This window comes from Kryptolebias marmoratus, linkage group LG9 (assembly GCF_001649575.2).
Source record: "Kryptolebias marmoratus isolate JLee-2015 linkage group LG9, ASM164957v2, whole genome shotgun sequence".
Taxonomy (NCBI): Eukaryota; Metazoa; Chordata; class Actinopteri; order Cyprinodontiformes; family Rivulidae; genus Kryptolebias; species Kryptolebias marmoratus.
Window position 1 is genome coordinate 18,203,175 of NC_051438.1, and position 19,307 is coordinate 18,222,481.

Below are 19,307 nucleotides of genomic sequence, written 5' to 3' on the forward strand. Positions count from 1 at the left end.
CCCCCGCCGCCGCCGCGAGCCGGGCTCAGAGGCTGATGACAGGAGGCCCGTCCTCATTCCCTGGACCCAGACTCGAGACAAATGAAAGTCAAGCCCGGGACGCCAGTTACATAACGGCAGCACGCGACGTCCCGCGCGCCGCTGGCCGCTGCTCAGACACGCTGCGGATCGACCTGTGACCCATTCTTATTGGAAAGCGAGACAGAGTGACGTTCCCTGCAGCTCCGTGGAAAGGTGAAGGGGAATAACGGCGGAGGTGTCCAGTCAGTGTTAGGGTCCGCCCACACGGGAACGTCAGCCTCAAGACGCAAAGATGGAGCTTTATGGAAACAGGAAGTCCACGCGTGTTCCTGTGCAGACAACCAAACTATGACCTCTGACCTCAGCTACGATACGAGGTCCTCCTCCTCCTCCTCCTCCTCATTCAAAGCTTCCCTCCCGCCTTGTTTCCTGTTCTGCTTCCTTGAGCTGGACGAAACATCTTCATTACATTTACAACAAAATCATTCTCAGATGTTCAGATTTCAGATCAGTTCTGCCTTTTATGCAAATGAGCTGCTGTTGGCCACGCCCCCAACTCAGTGTCCCGTCTCAGAACATAAAAACTCTGAAAGATTAAACGCTGCGGATCTGACGCACATTTATATCGTTATTAATTCAAACTCGTAGGATTCTGACTTTGGGACAGCAGCAATCAGCGGGTCAGAACCCGTCTGGTATCGGGTCGGAACAACAGAACATTTTCCTTTTCCAGCAGACATCGTTCAGCAGGAAAAGCAGCAGAACTAACGTGACGGTCTTCTTGTGATGAAGTGGGCGGAGCTCCACTTGGGTTGCTAGGTGAGGGCCTGGACTCAGCTTGGGGTTGCTACGTAACGGGGATTGTGACGCAACAATCCTGAGGTCTTTGAAACGGGTCGTTTTGCGGACACCAGAAAACATTTACTTATTGTCAAAAAACAGCTGGGTGTGGAAGCAGCAGATTCCCAAACGGACGAACAAAAACACGCAGAAAGTGAATTCTGTATAATAGGTTTTAAATGAATCGCATTTCTAATTTTCAGCCAAACGTTTTGCTTTTGTTGGTGGTTTTATGTTTTGTATCAGAGCCAGAAGAGGCGTCCTGGACGTGTGTGACAGTGTGAACACTTCAGCTCCTGACATATTTGTTATTTTATCAGAAAGTATTATGCAAACTTCAGCCTGTGTATAAAACACCACGGCTGGCTGACTCTGAAGGGCAGCAGCCTCGACAGGAACGATCTTGTTTTGGCTCATTGCTCCCGAGCATATGATTTCAGTTATAATGGTGTGTGTGTGTGTATGAGAACAGCAGCAACAAGGCGGAGGTCAGTGAACGCCAGTACACCCGATGAGACGCACAGACGAAATAAAAACACGACACAGGAGCGAGCCGAGGGTTCAGGTGAGCGTCCCGTAGGCGTGAGACTGACGCCGGCGGGTTCTGTGTTCGATAAGAGAGAGAGAGAGAGAGAGAGACCGCCATCAACGCCGCCGCTTCTAATAAAGTCATCATTAACGGGGAAAGATCGGGTTCGGTGTCTTTTTTCTTCTGGAGAATAAAAACAGACGAGTCTGAGTCTGACCCATCAGATCCGCCGAGCCGCTCCTGGTTTTAGTCGTTCATTTAAAAAACAAAGAGGCGTGAGCGCTGACAGCGGTCCTGTTTCAGCATGTAGCTGCTTCGGCACGCTCTGTGCCGTTTTAACAAAACGTTCGGCTCCTTTCAGCTGTTGTAACTTTTAAACTTTTCCGAAGAGAAACATTAATTCCTCCAAAAGAACATTCTTCTCTTTGAAACGTCCTTCAGCGAACCTGCTCCGTTTCTGTCTTCTAATGCTACGTTTAGCTTTCAGCTGGCCTTTAGCTACTTTCAGTATTGTGCTGCTTTTAGTTAGTGTTTTGTTACTATTAGCTTTTGGCTAGCATTTAGTTATTTTTAGTCAGCATTTTTCACTATTAGCTAGCAGTTACCTTATGCTTTAGCTAGCCTTTTGCTACTTTTACCCTTTAGCTAGCGTTTTGCTATGTTTAGCGAATGTTTTGCTAGTTTTACCTTTTAGCTAACCTTTAGTTATGTTTACCTTCTAGCGAGCGTTTTGCTCTTTGTACCCCATAGCTCCTGTTTTGTTATTTTTGAACTTTTATTTACGTTTTGCTCTGGCTTGTTTATTTAGCTTTTAGCTAAGGTTCGGCTTCTTTTAGCGTTCCCGGCTCGGTTTTGGCTTCTTCAGCTGTTCTCCTCAAACTTGTTCGGCTCCCAGAATCCTCACAGAAAAAGCTTTTCCTCCCGTTCTGACTTTTTTTTTTTAACCCCAGCATTTAAGCCTTCTTTAATCTCCGCCTGACCCGTGACACTAAGCGGCGGAAACTTTCCGCTTTCGACTCAAGATTCAAGATGGCCACCACACCTAATCTGCAACCCTGCCACCTCAGCAGCTTTGAAGCCGAGTCAGCGTGTTCCTGTAAATCTATAAAACATGGTCACCTGAGCCGGGCAGGTGCTGCTTTCCACAGAGTTCAGCCACGGCAAACACAAACACAGAAGAAGACAAACACGGCGGGGGAAACATTGCCCGCCCGCCGACCCTCAGCGCCCGGACGCCTGTTTCGTGTGGACACAACCCGGAGCGCGTGACGCGGCCCTTTTTAAATATAACGCGTGTCCTTGAGGGTCACGGGCGGCGAGGCGGGAGGAGGAGGGTGTGTGAGCGGACGCGGGACGCCATTGGTGGAGGCGCGGGTGACGAGGAGTTTCCGAACGCCAACTCTGGCAGCGACACGATGCCCCCCCCCCACCAAACACCTGCCGGGGAACAGCGGGCCGAGATAAAACAGGTCGGGGACCACATGACGCACAAAGTGACGGGAGGCACATGTTCCAGCCACAACACACACACACACACACACACACACACCTCCAACATGCCTCAGGCGTTCTGCTCGTCTGTTCCACGGACTTATCAGCGCTTTCCTAGAACCCGACTCTGCGCAAAGAGCAAGAACAGGAGGACAGTTTCCATTTTTTTTCTTTTCGCTCTGCTGCCAAACGACACAATAACTCCAGTGTGTTTAAAGAGTGACACAATTTATCCGTTCTCCTCGAGGAGCTCTGCCTCTTCCTCCGACACGTTTTTAACTTTCACAGGAACGTGAAGGCGTTCCAGCTGACAGTGGCTGCGGGACATTCTGAGGAAAGGTAGAACCTGAAGCCTGAAACATCCGCGCCTATAATAAGAACTATCTGGAAATAAAAGCCACGCGCTCTTCTTTTCACGCCGCCCTCCATTGTACCGAAGCCAAGCATCCCTTTTGGCCCGGTCGGCGTTTTCCACCTTCTGTTTTAGAACATGCAGGTCATTTCTGGCTCTGTGTGTGTGTGTGAGAAGTGCTTCTGTCTGGACAGTGAAAGTCACCCTGTCAGCCGGTGTTTCGGTGCAGACAGAAGCGCCCCCGGAGCCACTTTTAGCTTCTGCTTCACCCTGAACTCGTGCAGCCCGGCGCCATCACACTCCCACCCCCGTGCTTCGCTGTTAGCTCCGATCAGAGTCATTCGAAACATGCTGGGAGTGTTGATTTCTTTCCCGACCGCTGTATTATCTCAAAGGACAATACAGCGTCTCCTGTTGGCTGCTACACCCTGAAAACGTCATGTAAGCGTTTTTTTCTCACCGTGATGGAGGTGAAGGTCAGGCAGATGCCTCCGATGCCGTTCAGGGAGACAGCTAAGAAGATGAGCGCTGACAGAGCTGCAGAGAGGAAGAGGGACATGTGGTCAGAGGAAATAGGCGTTCTGGGGCGCTGATTTTAAAAACACGTCCTGAAATACGAGCGGCTTAAAACCACATTCTTCTTCTTCTTTTTTATCGTGTATTCAACACGAAGAAGTAACTGTAAGCTTTCAGACTTTACTGAAATGTCCAAAAACAAACAGGCAAGCAGGTGCTGAGAGTCCCACGTGGTGCTCGGTGTGTACTCACAGTTAGGGTTGTAGGCGGAGAAAGCCATGATAACGCACGACAAGCCGAAACACAAGCTGCAAACAAAAAGAGGAAGAAAAGCAGAGGGTTAAATAAGGAGATGTGATGACAAATACTACGAGATGAGTCAACGTTTAACCGCACGTGTGAGAGAGTGTGTGAGTCACGCCGTCATTAAGTGTTCGATGAAAGCAGAGCGATGGTATTTCCCACAGGGTTGGTTAAGGGCGCCAAAACGTTGGCATCCCGCAGGACCTGTGTCATCGCCTCGCTGTTTGATCTGTCCTCAGCTGCTGAGACAGCAAATACGAGCGCGGGTTCGCTCTTCTGCACGGCCTTCAAAGACACGCAGCCCTGGTTTCCGCCACAATAAAGAGAGAGGGTCTCCTGGGCGCACCACGCTGTTTGCCAGGGGAGCAGCGACAGAGATGCTGACAGACTTGTAGAAAAAACTTCATAAATGGGCCTGGAAGTTGTTGGGCAGAACCTGGAGCGGTTTGGGGTCAGGAGGTCACTGAACGAACGGTAAAAAGGTGCACAGAGCTGGTTAAGCATCCGTGGGCGCGCCCCTTAAACTAATCCTCTGTTTGATTTGATTTATTAACCTTTATTTGAACAGGCGAGTCCCGCTGAGGTCACAGATGTCTTTTTGAAGGGGAGGCCTGAAGGCAGCCTAACGAGAACGCTGTGCCCGGAGAAAGAGCCCGGGACTGACCCGGGGCTCGAACCCGGGACTGACCCGGGGCTCGAACCCGGGACCCTCTGACTGATTCAGTCTATTTGGGAGGGAGTCCATCCGCACGGTGCACCTTCGGTTGGTCCTGTTCGCCCACGCTTCTTCCTTAAAGGCTTCAGAACCGGGTCAGACTGCGAGGTCACCCCACGGATTCAGTTCTGGACTAAAATTTTCCTTTCGTTTCCGGTGAAGCCACTCTTCTGTCGACCTGAATGTTCGCCCAAAACAAACAGGAAGCGTTCTTCTGTCTCTCCACCTGAGGACTAAAGCTCCAGTTCCAGGGTGAAGAGAAGTCACCCCGCATCATGATGCTGCCACCATCGTGCCTCTCTGTGGGGTTCCCCTGGTCTTCTGTTATCGAGGCTTCAGGTCCATCAGACCAGAAGACGTCTTCGTCTTCGTATTTCCTCCAACATCCATCCAGCTCTGGATGTTTGTCTTTGGAGGAGAAAAAATGCTTCAGACAGACTGATGAGACGGGAGCCCCACGTCTCACGCAGGACACATCCAGTGTCCTGTCCACGTCTCTGTAACGAGACGGCTGTCCCGTATCTTCTCCGTCCCTCCTCCTGACGGACGCCTCTCAGCAGCGAGGTCCTCCCGATGCTCCCTGAGCTCCCTGTGAGCCTCGGCTGCTGCGGTGGGACGTCCCAGGACAGCCGAGCTTTGTCTCAGGTCAATCGGAGTCCCTTTGACCGACAGTAGGTGTGTCCCCGAGCAGAACGAGGCTGTGATTAAATCAGAAGATGCTTCGAACGAAGCTTCAGCTTCAGGATGTGAACTCTAATGCGACCAGCTTTTTGCAGTTTTATACTTTTTTTATATCTTCCTCCAAACAGATTTGTTTTCCAGTTGAACTGTTCAGGCTTTAAGTCACATAAAGGAAAGGAAATATTTTAAAAGTTTCATTTTCTTTACATCACAGAAGCCTCTAACTTTTCATATCTTCAGCATCCAACTAATCCACCGAGGTTTAAAGATCTGATCCTTAGTTTTGGCTGTTTTGGAAGCAACACATAGATATTTCTACTCCATACTGAGTAAGTGGTCATATTGTTATGGCTGTTAGGGTTATAGGTGTGCTAACCCTGCCTACATTCTGAGTGCCCCACCCGTGTGACTTCATTCCCAACCTAAGTGGATTCAGGAATGTTGCCCTTCCATGCAAATGTTTTACTCTTGCAGAGGAACTGTTTCGACAAACGCCGACGTCTGGTTCGAGACATCACCTGCCGACCAGTCGGATGGGACGGGGGCTGAACTTGTCCATCAGGATGCCGAGCGGCAGCGTGACGGCGCTCAGCAGGAAGGAGCCGATGGTGAAGGCCAGGTTCAGCATCTCGTCCTGTTGCACGCAGCTGAGCCACTCGGTGGGGTGTCCGTCGGAAAGGTTCTGGTGCACGACCACCGTCTCGTTCCCTGGAGGGAACAAAGCGTGCGCGTTACGCATCACAGCGCCTCCTGATCCAACCACACGGACAGACTCGTAGAAACATCGCAGGCTTTGCTGAATTCAGCAAGGCGACGCGCAGTCGCCTCGCCGCGGTCGGCTTCGTTTTTTTTACCTAAGCACAGGAAGGAGTAGAAGCCCTCCCTCTTCAGCATGATGAGAAGCGAGGCCCAGCCCAGCAGCACGGCGGAGCACAGCAGGTTTTCTATCACCGCCGTCACCGCCATCCACCAGCGCCTCCTGTAGGCCTGAACGAGAGACGGCGCCATGGCTGCTGCGCCGCAACGCGGGAAAGAGAAGAGACAAAATCAGTCACATCATCGTTGTCATGAGAGAATAAAAACAACATACGACAGTTAAAGTGCAGACCCACTTTTCTCCTTTTAAGTTCTATAATAATAAACTTTATGTTTACTGAACCTTCAGTGTTTTAAATTCCAGGTTTATTCCTAGAAATTCCCATGAAAAGTTTCCAACATCCTCCCTTATAAAAAGCCGAAAGCTCTGAAATCAGCTCTTTTCTCCATCGCTAAGTGGTAAAAAAAACAGCTCTAAAAACACTTAAACCATAACTTTTATTATAGATTTGATGGTTTTTTTTTGTTATTTTCCCTGCAAACAAAAACCAAAGAACCGAAACAGACCCAAAGTTTTCAAGTGTTCCACCATAACCCTAACAGAAACCGTCTTTCTGCGTCGATGACTCACAGGGCTGCTCATCAACGAGAGCTTGTGGGATTTATTAGCACTTGGAGGACGTGTTGGGGATGACTCTCAGCTACTACCACAACAGGTTTTAGCTCAGTGTCTGTAGAACTGACCGAGTTATAGCCATTTTGTTTCGTCTCCAGAGGGTTAATCAGTCGTTGACGTACACCCAGTGATTTCTTTGAGCTTTATTAAAACACATCCGGTGGTTTGTGAGATATTTTGCTAACAGGCAGTGTCACCCTCCACGGGCGGCACTGCATTCAAAGGAGGTGAGGCAACCAACAGGATTTGGTGAAGTATTCTTTATTGGGGCTGCAGTTCACCAACTCACCGACACCCATCCCCTACTGCCAAGCACAGCAGCTGGCTTTAGCTCCTGGCCTCCTCCACCCACACCAGGTGAAGGGGTGACAAAACAACAACAAATTATTTACAACTCAACACAAAATAAAGGGTACAAATAAATATTTACATACATGCAACCTAAAACAACTAATCCTAAATTCAATCAAGAACTTAAATCAAACTTAACATAAATCAAACTTAACATAACTTTAGAGCATTATCCTTCCTGCTCAAATGGTATGCTCCACCCTTCCCCAGGAGACACACCAGGAAGGTAAACCCCAATTAACACAACTCAAACTGAAATAAAGAAATGAAACAAAAAATATCTATTCTATAAATTAATGGGGATGGAGCCCCTGGTCTCCATCACATTTCCTCCCCCCTTCACCCAGGACAACAGTTGTTCAATCCTCATACATTCTAGACAGACAGTCAGCAACAAGGTTAGACTTCCCTGACCGATATTGCACTGTAAAATCAAAAGGCTGCAATGACAGATACCATCTTGCGATACGCATATTAGAGTCTTTCATTTGGTGCAACCATTTCAGCGCCCTATGATCTGTTTCAAGGGTAAAATGGCGCCCCAACAAATAGTACCGTAGTGATTCCACAGCCCACTTAACTGCGAGGCATTCTTTTTCAACTGTGGAATACCTGGTCTCTCTGTCCTGAAGTTTCCTGCTGAGAAAAACAATAGGATGTCTCTCACCATCAATGTCCTGCATCAACACTCCACCAAGGCCTACTCCAGAGGCATCAGTTTGCAGTATAAACGGGACATCAAAGTCTGGACTGTAGAGAACAGAGTCACTGGAGATTGCAGACTTCAGGTCCTTAAAAGCTTTATCACATTTCTCAGTCCACTTGACTTTATTTGACGCAGAGACTTTTGTTAAATCTGTAAGAACAGCAGCCCTCTCTGCAAAATGGGGAATGAACTTACTGTACCACCCCACTAAGCCAACAAAAGCACGGACCTTCCTTTTAGTTGTAGGAACTGGGTACGTGTGAATAGCTTCTACTTTCCCTACTTGAGGTCTAACTTGTCCATGTCCCACTACATAACCTAGGTACTCTACCTGCCTCTGAGCCAACTTACACTTGTGAGGGTTAATTGTGAGCCCCGCAGAACTGATGAGCTGTAAAACATGCTGCAGATGATTAACATGCTCCTCCCACGTCTGGCTGAAAATCACCACATCATCCAGGTATGCTGCAGCAAAGTCAGATGCCTCCATCAGCACCTGGTCCATGAGGCGCTGAAACGTCGCTGGTGCCCCCTGTAGGCCAAAGGGCATCACCTTGAACTGGAAAACCCCAAAAGGTGTTTTAAAAGCAGTCAACTCTTTCGCCTCTGATGCCAGGGCCAGTTGCCAGTAGCCCTTGCTGAGGTCAAGTGTGGTAATAAAATTACACCTCCCCACTCTCTCCAAAAGTTCATCAATGCGAGGCATTGGATAGGGGTCAAACTTAGAGACACTATTGAGGTATCTAAAATCAATACAAAATCTTAAAGTGCCATCCTTTTTTGGTACTAGCACTACTGGACTGCACCATTCACTCACAGAGGGCTCAATGATCCCCAGCTCCAACATGAACTGCATCTCATTCTTGAGTTGTGGGACAAGACGTTCTGGAACCCTGTAGAACTTCCTGCGAGGCGCAGCGTCATCTCTGAGGTGAACCTTGTGCTGTATCAGGCTTGTGAACCCAGGTTTTTCCTGAAACAGCTCTGGATCCAAAAGGGGCTTTATGTCCTGCTGCTGGGAATGCTGGAGATGAGAGAGAGAAATTGAAACCGGTACAGAGCTACAGGCTGGAAAAAATAGCTCATCTTCCTCTTCATCATCCACCACACGCACAAAGAGGTGGGGCAAAACAGTCTCTGCATGCTCCTCACTCTGCAATGGATCCTGTTGAGATGACTGCGAAGCAGATGACATAGCAAACTGTGGTGGTGACCTGTGGTATTGTTTCAGAAGATTAACATGGAAGGTTTGATGTTTCTTCTTCCTTTCAGGCATATACAGTTCATAACTAAGCTTCCCGACACGTCGTGTGACCTCATACGGGCCCTGCCATTTAGCAAGAAGCTTATTGTCACTAGTGGGGAGCAACAACAACACTTGCTGTCCAGGATGTAAGCTCCTCTCCCTGGCATTTTTATCATACCAGGTTTTCTGTTTAGTTTGAGCTGCCTTCATGTGTTGATGTGCCAACACAGCCATTTGCTCCAGTTTCTCTCTCATTTTTATCACATAGGACACCACATGCTCACCCGATGGACTTTGGCTCTCCCATTGTTCTTTAAGAAGATCCAACGGTCCCCTCACCTGTCGCCCATACAGCAACTCGAATGGAGAGAATCCAGTTGATGCTTGTGGAACCTCTCTATATGCAAAAAGCATATAGGGCAGCCACTTGTCCCAGTCTGTGCCAGTCTCTGAAACAAACTTCCGCAGCATGTTCTTCAGCGTTTGGTTAAAACGTTCAACCAGTCCATCTGACTGGGGGTGGTATGGGGTGGTGTTTATACCCTTTATACCTAACAACTGATAAACCTGCTTTAAGAGTTTTGACCGAAAATTAGTCCCACAGTCTGTAAGGATTTCTTTAGGGATGCCTACACGTGAAAACAGATGCAGCAAACAGTTAGCCACTTGTTTAGCTTTCACTGATCTTAAAGGAAAAGCCTCGGGGTATCTAGTAGCGTAATCACAGATAACCAGAATGTAACGGTTACCGGAGGAGCTTTTCTCCAGAGGACCCACAACATCCATTCCTATCCTTTCAAATGGTGTCTCTATGATAGGTAATGGCTGTAGATGAGCTCTAGATACACCTCTGTTGGTCGTCAACTGACATGTGTGACAGGAAGAGCAAAATTGTTGCACTTGTGTGTACATGCCTGGCCACACAAACCGACTGGCTATTCTATGAAGGGATTTCTGGAACCCAAGGTGCCCAGCCCAAGGAACTGAATGACCGAGTTCCATCACTTTTCCCCTCAGCTGCTGTGGCAAAGCAATGGCTTCTGATTCACCTTTGACCTGATAAAGGACACCATTCCGCACCACATAAGTTGCATCTTCCAAGACACTTACTTTTCCCTGCTTCTTTCCCTCAACTTCAGTAACCTTATCAAACCATGGTTTTAATGTTGGGTCTGACCTCTGATAGGCAGAAATATCTGAAGGAATATCAAAGTCAAATAAATGGCAGGGTTTCATCTTTTCATCCACCTCCATTCTGACTGTACCTAAAAACTTGTCCTTTCTCCTTTCAGCTCTGGATTTAGATGGTTTTACTGGGCCCACCTCCAGTTCCACATCATAGAATGGTAATTCTTGAAGTGGGTTCTGTGCTTTCTGAGCTCTAGTAGTGACCAAGCTCCAGATTGGAGAAGAAAGTTCTACTTCTGTGCTTGACACTAAATCAGTTAATGTGGGAACATCCAAGCCTAAAACGACAGCATAGGGTAGCCTTGGTGCTAATGCTACAGGTAATAAAAATGTTTGTCCTCCTATAGTTAAATAAATCTCAGCTACAGGATACTCCATTTCGTCACCATGGATGCAACTTATTTTTGTCTTAGTATCACTCCACTGCTCTCTTGGCACCAAGCTAGAAAGAACTACAGATTTGAAACTTCCTGTGTCTAATAAAGCTGTTTCACGTTGACCATTTACTAGCACAGGGACTGTGTGAGCCAGTTCTTGGGCGGGGGAGGGGGAAGGTGGTCTGGGAACTGAACATAGAAGAGAGGGCTTACTCCGTGTAGTGGCAGGACATGTGTACTGTGTATGACCTATCCTGTTACACTGAAAACACCTTACATCTTGCTTTGAGGAGGAGTAATTCTTAGCAGGATTGGGTTTAGCCACAGAATATGACTTAGTAGCTGAAAAACTCCTAGTCTGACCTATAGCACCACCCCTTTCACCCCCATCAGACTTACTTCTTCCTGCAGGAAAGTTGTCACGCCCAAAGTTGGTTCTTCTGGCTCCCGTCCTTGCTGACAAAAAGACTTCTGCCAAACTTGCAGCCTCATCTGCAGACTTTGGGGCTCGTTCTCTAATCCACACCTCCAAGTCCGGATTCACCATCCTGAGGAACTGCTCCATGATCATCAGTTCTGAAATGTCCTTCACTGTTGACTTCTCTGGTTTGACCCACTTATAGAACATGTCCTTGAGTCGAACATAAAGTTCTTTTGGTGTCTCACCCTGATGAATGTCCAGGGATCGAAACCTCCTTCTGTAGGTGTCGGCAGTTATCTCATATTTGGTCAATATGGCATCTTTCACCTTGTCATAAATGTGAGAATGTGCAATGTCCATCAGCACATAAGCACTACGTGCTTTCCCAGTAAGTAGTGGAACCAGTCGGACCGCCCACTCTTCTTTAGGCCACTGACATACCTTAGCCATCCTTTCAAAAGTTGTTAAGAAGTGCTCCACATCATCATCAGAAGTCAGTGGAAGCAGCTTTGGCTCCCTCTGTACAGCTGGTAGTTGGTAGGACATCTGACTTTGTTCATCATCATCTCCTTGATCATCATAAGTCTGAGGATCTTCCTCCATGTTGTCACCATCATGCTGTCGTTCCTCTTTCAGTTCCTCCACATGAGCCTGGAGTTGTCGAAACTGATGTTGTAAATTCTTCCATCTCACTTCTTGGCGTGCTGATTCCTTCTCAATCTGCTGGTCTCTGGCAGTTTGAGATTGCCTCAATGATTGGACAAGGCTTGCCAGCTGATCCAATTTGTCATCAGTGCTAGCACCAGAAGCAGCCTCAGCTCCACTCATAGTTGTAGTACTGTCTTGAGTCTCAGCCTCATTATTTCTTTTTCCACCTCTGGTCATCATTGCCTCATTGTTCCTCCAAAATCCCACTTCTGACACCACTTGTCACCCTCCACGGGCGGCACTGCATTCAAAGGAGGTGAGGCAACCAACAGGATTTGGTGAAGTATTCTTTATTGGGGCTGCAGTTCACCAACTCACCGACACCCATCTCTTACTGCCAAGCACAGCAGCTGGCTTTAGCTCCTGGCCTCCTCCACCCACACCAGGTGAAGGGGTGACAAAACAACAACAAATTATTTACAACTCAACACAAAATAAAGGGTACAAATAAATATTTACATACATGCAACCTAAAACAACTAATCCTAAATTCAATCAAGAACTTAAATCAAACTTAACATAAATCAAACTTAACATAACTTTAGAGCATTATCCTTCCTGCTCAAATGGTATGCTCCACCCTTCCCCAGGAGACACACCAGGAAGGTAAACCCCAATTAACACAACTCAAACTGAAATAAAGAAATGAAACAAAAAATATCTATTCTATAAATTAATGGGGATGGAGCCCCTGGTCTCCATCACATTTCCTCCCCCCTTCACCCAGGACAACAGTTGTTCAATCCTCATACATTCTAGACAGACAGTCAGCAACAAGGTTAGACTTCCCTGACCGATATTGCACTGTAAAATCAAAAGGCTGCAATGACAGATACCATCTTGCGATACGCATATTAGAGTCTTTCATTTGGTGCAACCATTTCAGCGCCCTATGATCTGTTTCAAGGGTAAAATGGCGCCCCAACAAATAGTACCGTAGTGATTCCACAGCCCACTTAACTGCGAGGCATTCTTTTTCAACTGTGGAATACCTGGTCTCTCTGTCCTGAAGTTTCCTGCTGAGAAAAACAATAGGATGTCTCTCACCATCAATGTCCTGCATCAACACTCCACCAAGGCCTACTCCAGAGGCATCAGTTTGCAGTATAAACGGGACATCAAAGTCTGGACTGTAGAGAACAGAGTCACTGGAGATTGCAGACTTCAGGTCCTTAAAAGCTTTATCACATTTCTCAGTCCACTTGACTTTATTTGACGCAGAGACTTTTGTTAAATCTGTAAGAACAGCAGCCCTCTCTGCAAAATGGGGAATGAACTTACTGTACCACCCCACTAAGCCAACAAAAGCACGGACCTTCCTTTTAGTTGTAGGAACTGGGTACGTGTGAATAGCTTCTACTTTCCCTACTTGAGGTCTAACTTGTCCATGTCCCACTACATAACCTAGGTACTCTACCTGCCTCTGAGCCAACTTACACTTGTGAGGGTTAATTGTGAGCCCCGCAGAACTGATGAGCTGTAAAACATGCTGCAGATGATTAACATGCTCCTCCCACGTCTGGCTGAAAATCACCACATCATCCAGGTATGCTGCAGCAAAGTCAGATGCCTCCATCAGCACCTGGTCCATGAGGCGCTGAAACGTCGCTGGTGCCCCCTGTAGGCCAAAGGGCATCACCTTGAACTGGAAAACCCCAAAAGGTGTTTTAAAAGCAGTCAACTCTTTCGCCTCTGATGCCAGGGCCAGTTGCCAGTAGCCCTTGCTGAGGTCAAGTGTGGTAATAAAATTACACCTCCCCACTCTCTCCAAAAGTTCATCAATGCGAGGCATTGGATAGGGGTCAAACTTAGAGACACTATTGAGGTATCTAAAATCAATACAAAATCTTAAAGTGCCATCCTTTTTTGGTACTAGCACTACTGGACTGCACCATTCACTCACAGAGGGCTCAATGATCCCCAGCTCCAACATGAACTGCATCTCATTCTTGAGTTGTGGGACAAGACGTTCTGGAACCCTGTAGAACTTCCTGCGAGGCGCAGCGTCATCTCTGAGGTGAACCTTGTGCTGTATCAGGCTTGTGAACCCAGGTTTTTCCTGAAACAGCTCTGGATCCAAAAGGGGCTTTATGTCCTGCTGCTGGGAATGCTGGAGATGAGAGAGAGAAATTGAAACCGGTACAGAGCTACAGGCTGGAAAAAATAGCTCATCTTCCTCTTCATCATCCACCACACGCACAAAGAGGTGGGGCAAAACAGTCTCTGCATGCTCCTCACTCTGCAATGGATCCTGTTGAGATGACTGCGAAGCAGATGACATAGCAAACTGTGGTGGTGACCTGTGGTATTGTTTCAGAAGATTAACATGGAAGGTTTGATGTTTCTTCTTCCTTTCAGGCATATACAGTTCATAACTAAGCTTCCCGACACGTCGTGTGACCTCATACGGGCCCTGCCATTTAGCAAGAAGCTTATTGTCACTAGTGGGGAGCAACAACAACACTTGCTGTCCAGGATGTAAGCTCCTCTCCCTGGCATTTTTATCATACCAGGTTTTCTGTTTAGTTTGAGCTGCCTTCATGTGTTGATGTGCCAACACAGCCATTTGCTCCAGTTTCTCTCTCATTTTTATCACATAGGACACCACATGCTCACCCGATGGACTTTGGCTCTCCCATTGTTCTTTAAGAAGATCCAACGGTCCCCTCACCTGTCGCCCATACAGCAACTCGAATGGAGAGAATCCAGTTGATGCTTGTGGAACCTCTCTATATGCAAAAAGCATATAGGGCAGCCACTTGTCCCAGTCTGTGCCAGTCTCTGAAACAAACTTCCGCAGCATGTTCTTCAGCGTTTGGTTAAAACGTTCAACCAGTCCATCTGACTGGGGGTGGTATGGGGTGGTGTTTATACCCTTTATACCTAACAACTGATAAACCTGCTTTAAGAGTTTTGACCGAAAATTAGTCCCACAGTCTGTAAGGATTTCTTTAGGGATGCCTACACGTGAAAACAGATGCAGCAAACAGTTAGCCACTTGTTTAGCTTTCACTGATCTTAAAGGAAAAGCCTCGGGGTATCTAGTAGCGTAATCACAGATAACCAGAATGTAACGGTTACCGGAGGAGCTTTTCTCCAGAGGACCCACAACATCCATTCCTATCCTTTCAAATGGTGTCTCTATGATAGGTAATGGCTGTAGATGAGCTCTAGATACACCTCTGTTGGTCGTCAACTGACATGTGTGACAGGAAGAGCAAAATTGTTGCACTTGTGTGTACATGCCTGGCCACACAAACCGACTGGCTATTCTATGAAGGGATTTCTGGAACCCAAGGTGCCCAGCCCAAGGAACTGAATGACCGAGTTCCATCACTTTTCCCCTCAGCTGCTGTGGCAAAGCAATGGCTTCTGATTCACCTTTGACCTGATAAAGGACACCATTCCGCACCACATAAGTTGCATCTTCCAAGACACTTACTTTTCCCTGCTTCTTTCCCTCAACTTCAGTAACCTTATCAAACCATGGTTTTAATGTTGGGTCTGACCTCTGATAGGCAGAAATATCTGAAGGAATATCAAAGTCAAATAAATGGCAGGGTTTCATCTTTTCATCCACCTCCATTCTGACTGTACCTAAAAACTTGTCCTTTCTCCTTTCAGCTCTGGATTTAGATGGTTTTACTGGGCCCACCTCCAGTTCCACATCATAGAATGGTAATTCTTGAAGTGGGTTCTGTGCTTTCTGAGCTCTAGTAGTGACCAAGCTCCAGATTGGAGAAGAAAGTTCTACTTCTGTGCTTGACACTAAATCAGTTAATGTGGGAACATCCAAGCCTAAAACGACAGCATAGGGTAGCCTTGGTGCTAATGCTACAGGTAATAAAAATGTTTGTCCTCCTATAGTTAAATAAATCTCAGCTACAGGATACTCCATTTCGTCACCATGGATGCAACTTATTTTTGTCTTAGTATCACTCCACTGCTCTCTTGGCACCAAGCTAGAAAGAACTACAGATTTGAAACTTCCTGTGTCTAATAAAGCTGTTTCACGTTGACCATTTACTAGCACAGGGACTGTGTGAGCCAGTTCTTGGGCGGGGGAGGGGGAAGGTGGTCTGGGAACTGAACATAGAAGAGAGGGCTTACTCCGTGTAGTGGCAGGACATGTGTACTGTGTATGACCTATCCTGTTACACTGAAAACACCTTACATCTTGCTTTGAGGAGGAGTAATTCTTAGCAGGATTGGGTTTAGCCACAGAATATGACTTAGTAGCTGAAAAACTCCTAGTCTGACCTATAGCACCACCCCTTTCACCCCCATCAGACTTACTTCTTCCTGCAGGAAAGTTGTCACGCCCAAAGTTGGTTCTTCTGGCTCCCGTCCTTGCTGACAAAAAGACTTCTGCCAAACTTGCAGCCTCATCTGCAGACTTTGGGGCTCGTTCTCTAATCCACACCTCCAAGTCCGGATTCACCATCCTGAGGAACTGCTCCATGATCATCAGTTCTGAAATGTCCTTCACTGTTGACTTCTCTGGTTTGACCCACTTATAGAACATGTCCTTGAGTCGAACATAAAGTTCTTTTGGTGTCTCACCCTGATGAATGTCCAGGGATCGAAACCTCCTTCTGTAGGTGTCGGCAGTTATCTCATATTTGGTCAATATGGCATCTTTCACCTTGTCATAAATGTGAGAATGTGCAATGTCCATCAGCACATAAGCACTACGTGCTTTCCCAGTAAGTAGTGGAACCAGTCGGACCGCCCACTCTTCTTTAGGCCACTGACATACCTTAGCCATCCTTTCAAAAGTTGTTAAGAAGTGCTCCACATCATCATCAGAAGTCAGTGGAAGCAGCTTTGGCTCCCTCTGTACAGCTGGTAGTTGGTAGGACATCTGACTTTGTTCATCATCATCTCCTTGATCATCATAAGTCTGAGGATCTTCCTCCATGTTGTCACCATCATGCTGTCGTTCCTCTTTCAGTTCCTCCACATGAGCCTGGAGTTGTCGAAACTGATGTTGTAAATTCTTCCATCTCACTTCTTGGCGTGCTGATTCCTTCTCAATCTGCTGGTCTCTGGCAGTTTGAGATTGCCTCAATGATTGGACAAGGCTTGCCAGCTGATCCAATTTGTCATCAGTGCTAGCACCAGAAGCAGCCTCAGCTCCACTCATAGTTGTAGTACTGTCTTGAGTCTCAGCCTCATTATTTCTTTTTCCACCTCTGGTCATCATTGCCTCATTGTTCCTCCAAAATCCCACTTCTGACACCACTTGTCACCCTCCACGGGCGGCACTGCATTCAAAGGAGGTGAGGCAACCAACAGGATTTGGTGAAGTATTCTTTATTGGGGCTGCAGTTCACCAACTCACCGACACCCATCTCATACTGCCAAGCACAGCAGCTGGCTTTAGCTCCTGGCCTCCTCCACCCACACCAGGTGAAGGGGTGACAAAACAACAACAAATTATTTACAACTCAACACAAAATAAAGGGTACAAATAAATATTTACATACATGCAACCTAAAACAACTAATCCTAAATTCAATCAAGAACTTAAATCAAACTTAACATAAATCAAACTTAACATAACTTTAGAGCATTATCCTTCCTGCTCAAATGGTATGCTCCACCCTTCCCCAGGAGACACACCAGGAAGGTAAACCCCAATTAACACAACTCAAACTGAAATAAAGAAATGAAACAAAAAATATCTATTCTATAAATTAATGGGGATGGAGCCCCTGGTCTCCATCACAGGCAGAGACAGGACCGATGGCAGAGGTCTCTTTGTCTTCGTTCCGGAGGTGGAAGCAGCATGTTTCCATCTCTGCCCAGGCCAAGAGTGACGTGACCGCCATGTAAACACAACGAGCCGAAGCCGCCGCCGAGCCAAAGTCCGTTCAGTCGTGACCACCTCGGAAACACGGACACGCAGAGACACGTGGGGACCCGAGTGACGGGTCAACGGTCACGGTAACCCGTGGCAACCCAAGTCAAGTTAAACCCAACGGCACGCATCTGGATCCGAAAATAACTTTTCCATTTGAGCCGAGAAGGAAAAGGGCAGAGGTGGTGGTGGGAGGGGGGGCCCTTAAGTCGACAGGAAACGCTCGCTAATGAGGGCGCCGTTTGTGCCGCCCCGCGGAAAGCGGGGCTGGCCTCGGCGCGCGCCTACGGCCCACAGGCATGCGTGTAATCCGATTACTCACAGCCCAGCGAGCCGCCCCGCTGCTGAAAAGAGAGGCTGAAAAGGAGGATTTCCTTGTAACTGACACCCCATGGTGAAAATCTCTGCCATGTTCGGTCACACTCACAGCTCCCCCTCGTCTTCAACACCGAGGTAAATCCACGAATGGACCCGTTAATAAAGTCAGGACTCAGGCTGAATGAAGGCACAAATCAGAGGATAAAACTGGACGAAAGGACAGAAAAACGTGTTTACTGAAGAATCACAAGCATGCAGCCACTCCTGTTTGTCCGTTTGTTTGGTCACAACGGCAGAAACTAAAGAAACCCTGTTTTAACAGGAAAGTGCATTTACACTGCAGATAAATGACCCCAAACGTTAACGATTGGGTTTCTTTAAACTCTTCAAACCATCGATAACAACGTTGAGGCGCATCTTATTAAACCCTTAAAGGTTGTTGGTTTGGCGGTCCTCGTTGGTTTTATTGGTGCAGTTTTTGTCAATGGCGTAGAACCGCGGTAAACTCGCCATGCCGTGCCAACATCTGTCCGCCATTTGGGTGTTTGTGTCTGTTTTGTACGGCGACATGTGAGCTGAGCTGGCAGCCAGAGTCTACGGGTTCAAGGGATCAGAAAAAAAACAAAACAAAACTAGGCCGGTGGTTTCGAGTGTCGGTCTTTGTGTGCACCCGAGCTCAGGTTAAACAAGACGGACGCCCCGACGAGTCCCACAAGACAAACATGGCTCCTGGTCTCTGTCTGCTGTTTAAAAAAAATCTGTGGAGAACAATGTGTGTTTCCTGCTGGCAGGCTGTCACATCACCGTGGAGAGTGTGTTTTAAGGCCAGCAGGAAGGAGCACCATATTAGGGAACTGCTTCCTGAAATACCTGAGCCCAGAGGAATGATGCAATGTTGGGTCATGGAGAGTTTTGGCTTTTAAAGCAGCCTTTCTGTTGGATTATCACGACAAGTAGAAAATATCACTTCTACTGAATGTGTTATGATTTGATTTGACGGCGGTTGTTTTGTTTTATATCTGCTGCTTTCTTTTGTTTCCCCAGCTGGAAATATTGCTGACCTTGACCCGCTGTGTTTGTTCGTTCCCCACGGGACATAAAGAACCGCAGGATAAACTATTTATCCTGACAAGTTTTCCGAGAAAACAAAGCGCACGCTCCTAAAAGCCTCTGTTACCCCCCCCCCCCC

The 19,307-nt window shown here is 47.3% G+C and overlaps 1 protein-coding gene across 4 annotated transcripts in view; it reads right to left on the minus strand.

Annotated features, from left to right (window-relative positions):
• The window catches only part of slc43a1a (solute carrier family 43 member 1a), a 28,072-nt gene that overhangs the window by 6,532 nt on the left and 2,233 nt on the right, over nt 1-19,307 (minus strand). For 2 of the 4 annotated variants that reach the window (XM_017428222.3, XM_025008595.2), the window contains exons 2-5: nt 6,303-6,458; nt 5,967-6,156; nt 4,002-4,057; nt 3,694-3,770 (exon numbers count right to left, since the gene is read on the minus strand). In XM_017428222.3, coding sequence (XP_017283711.1) covers nt 3,694-3,770; nt 4,002-4,057; nt 5,967-6,156; nt 6,303-6,456 — 477 coding nt within the window. In that variant the 5' untranslated portion in view covers nt 6,457-6,458. Of the gene's footprint in view, nt 1-3,693; nt 3,771-4,001; nt 4,058-5,966; nt 6,157-6,302; nt 6,462-19,307 lie in introns of all 4 variants that reach the window. The other 2 variants (XM_017428220.3, XM_025008594.2) reach the window with 1 other exon arrangement.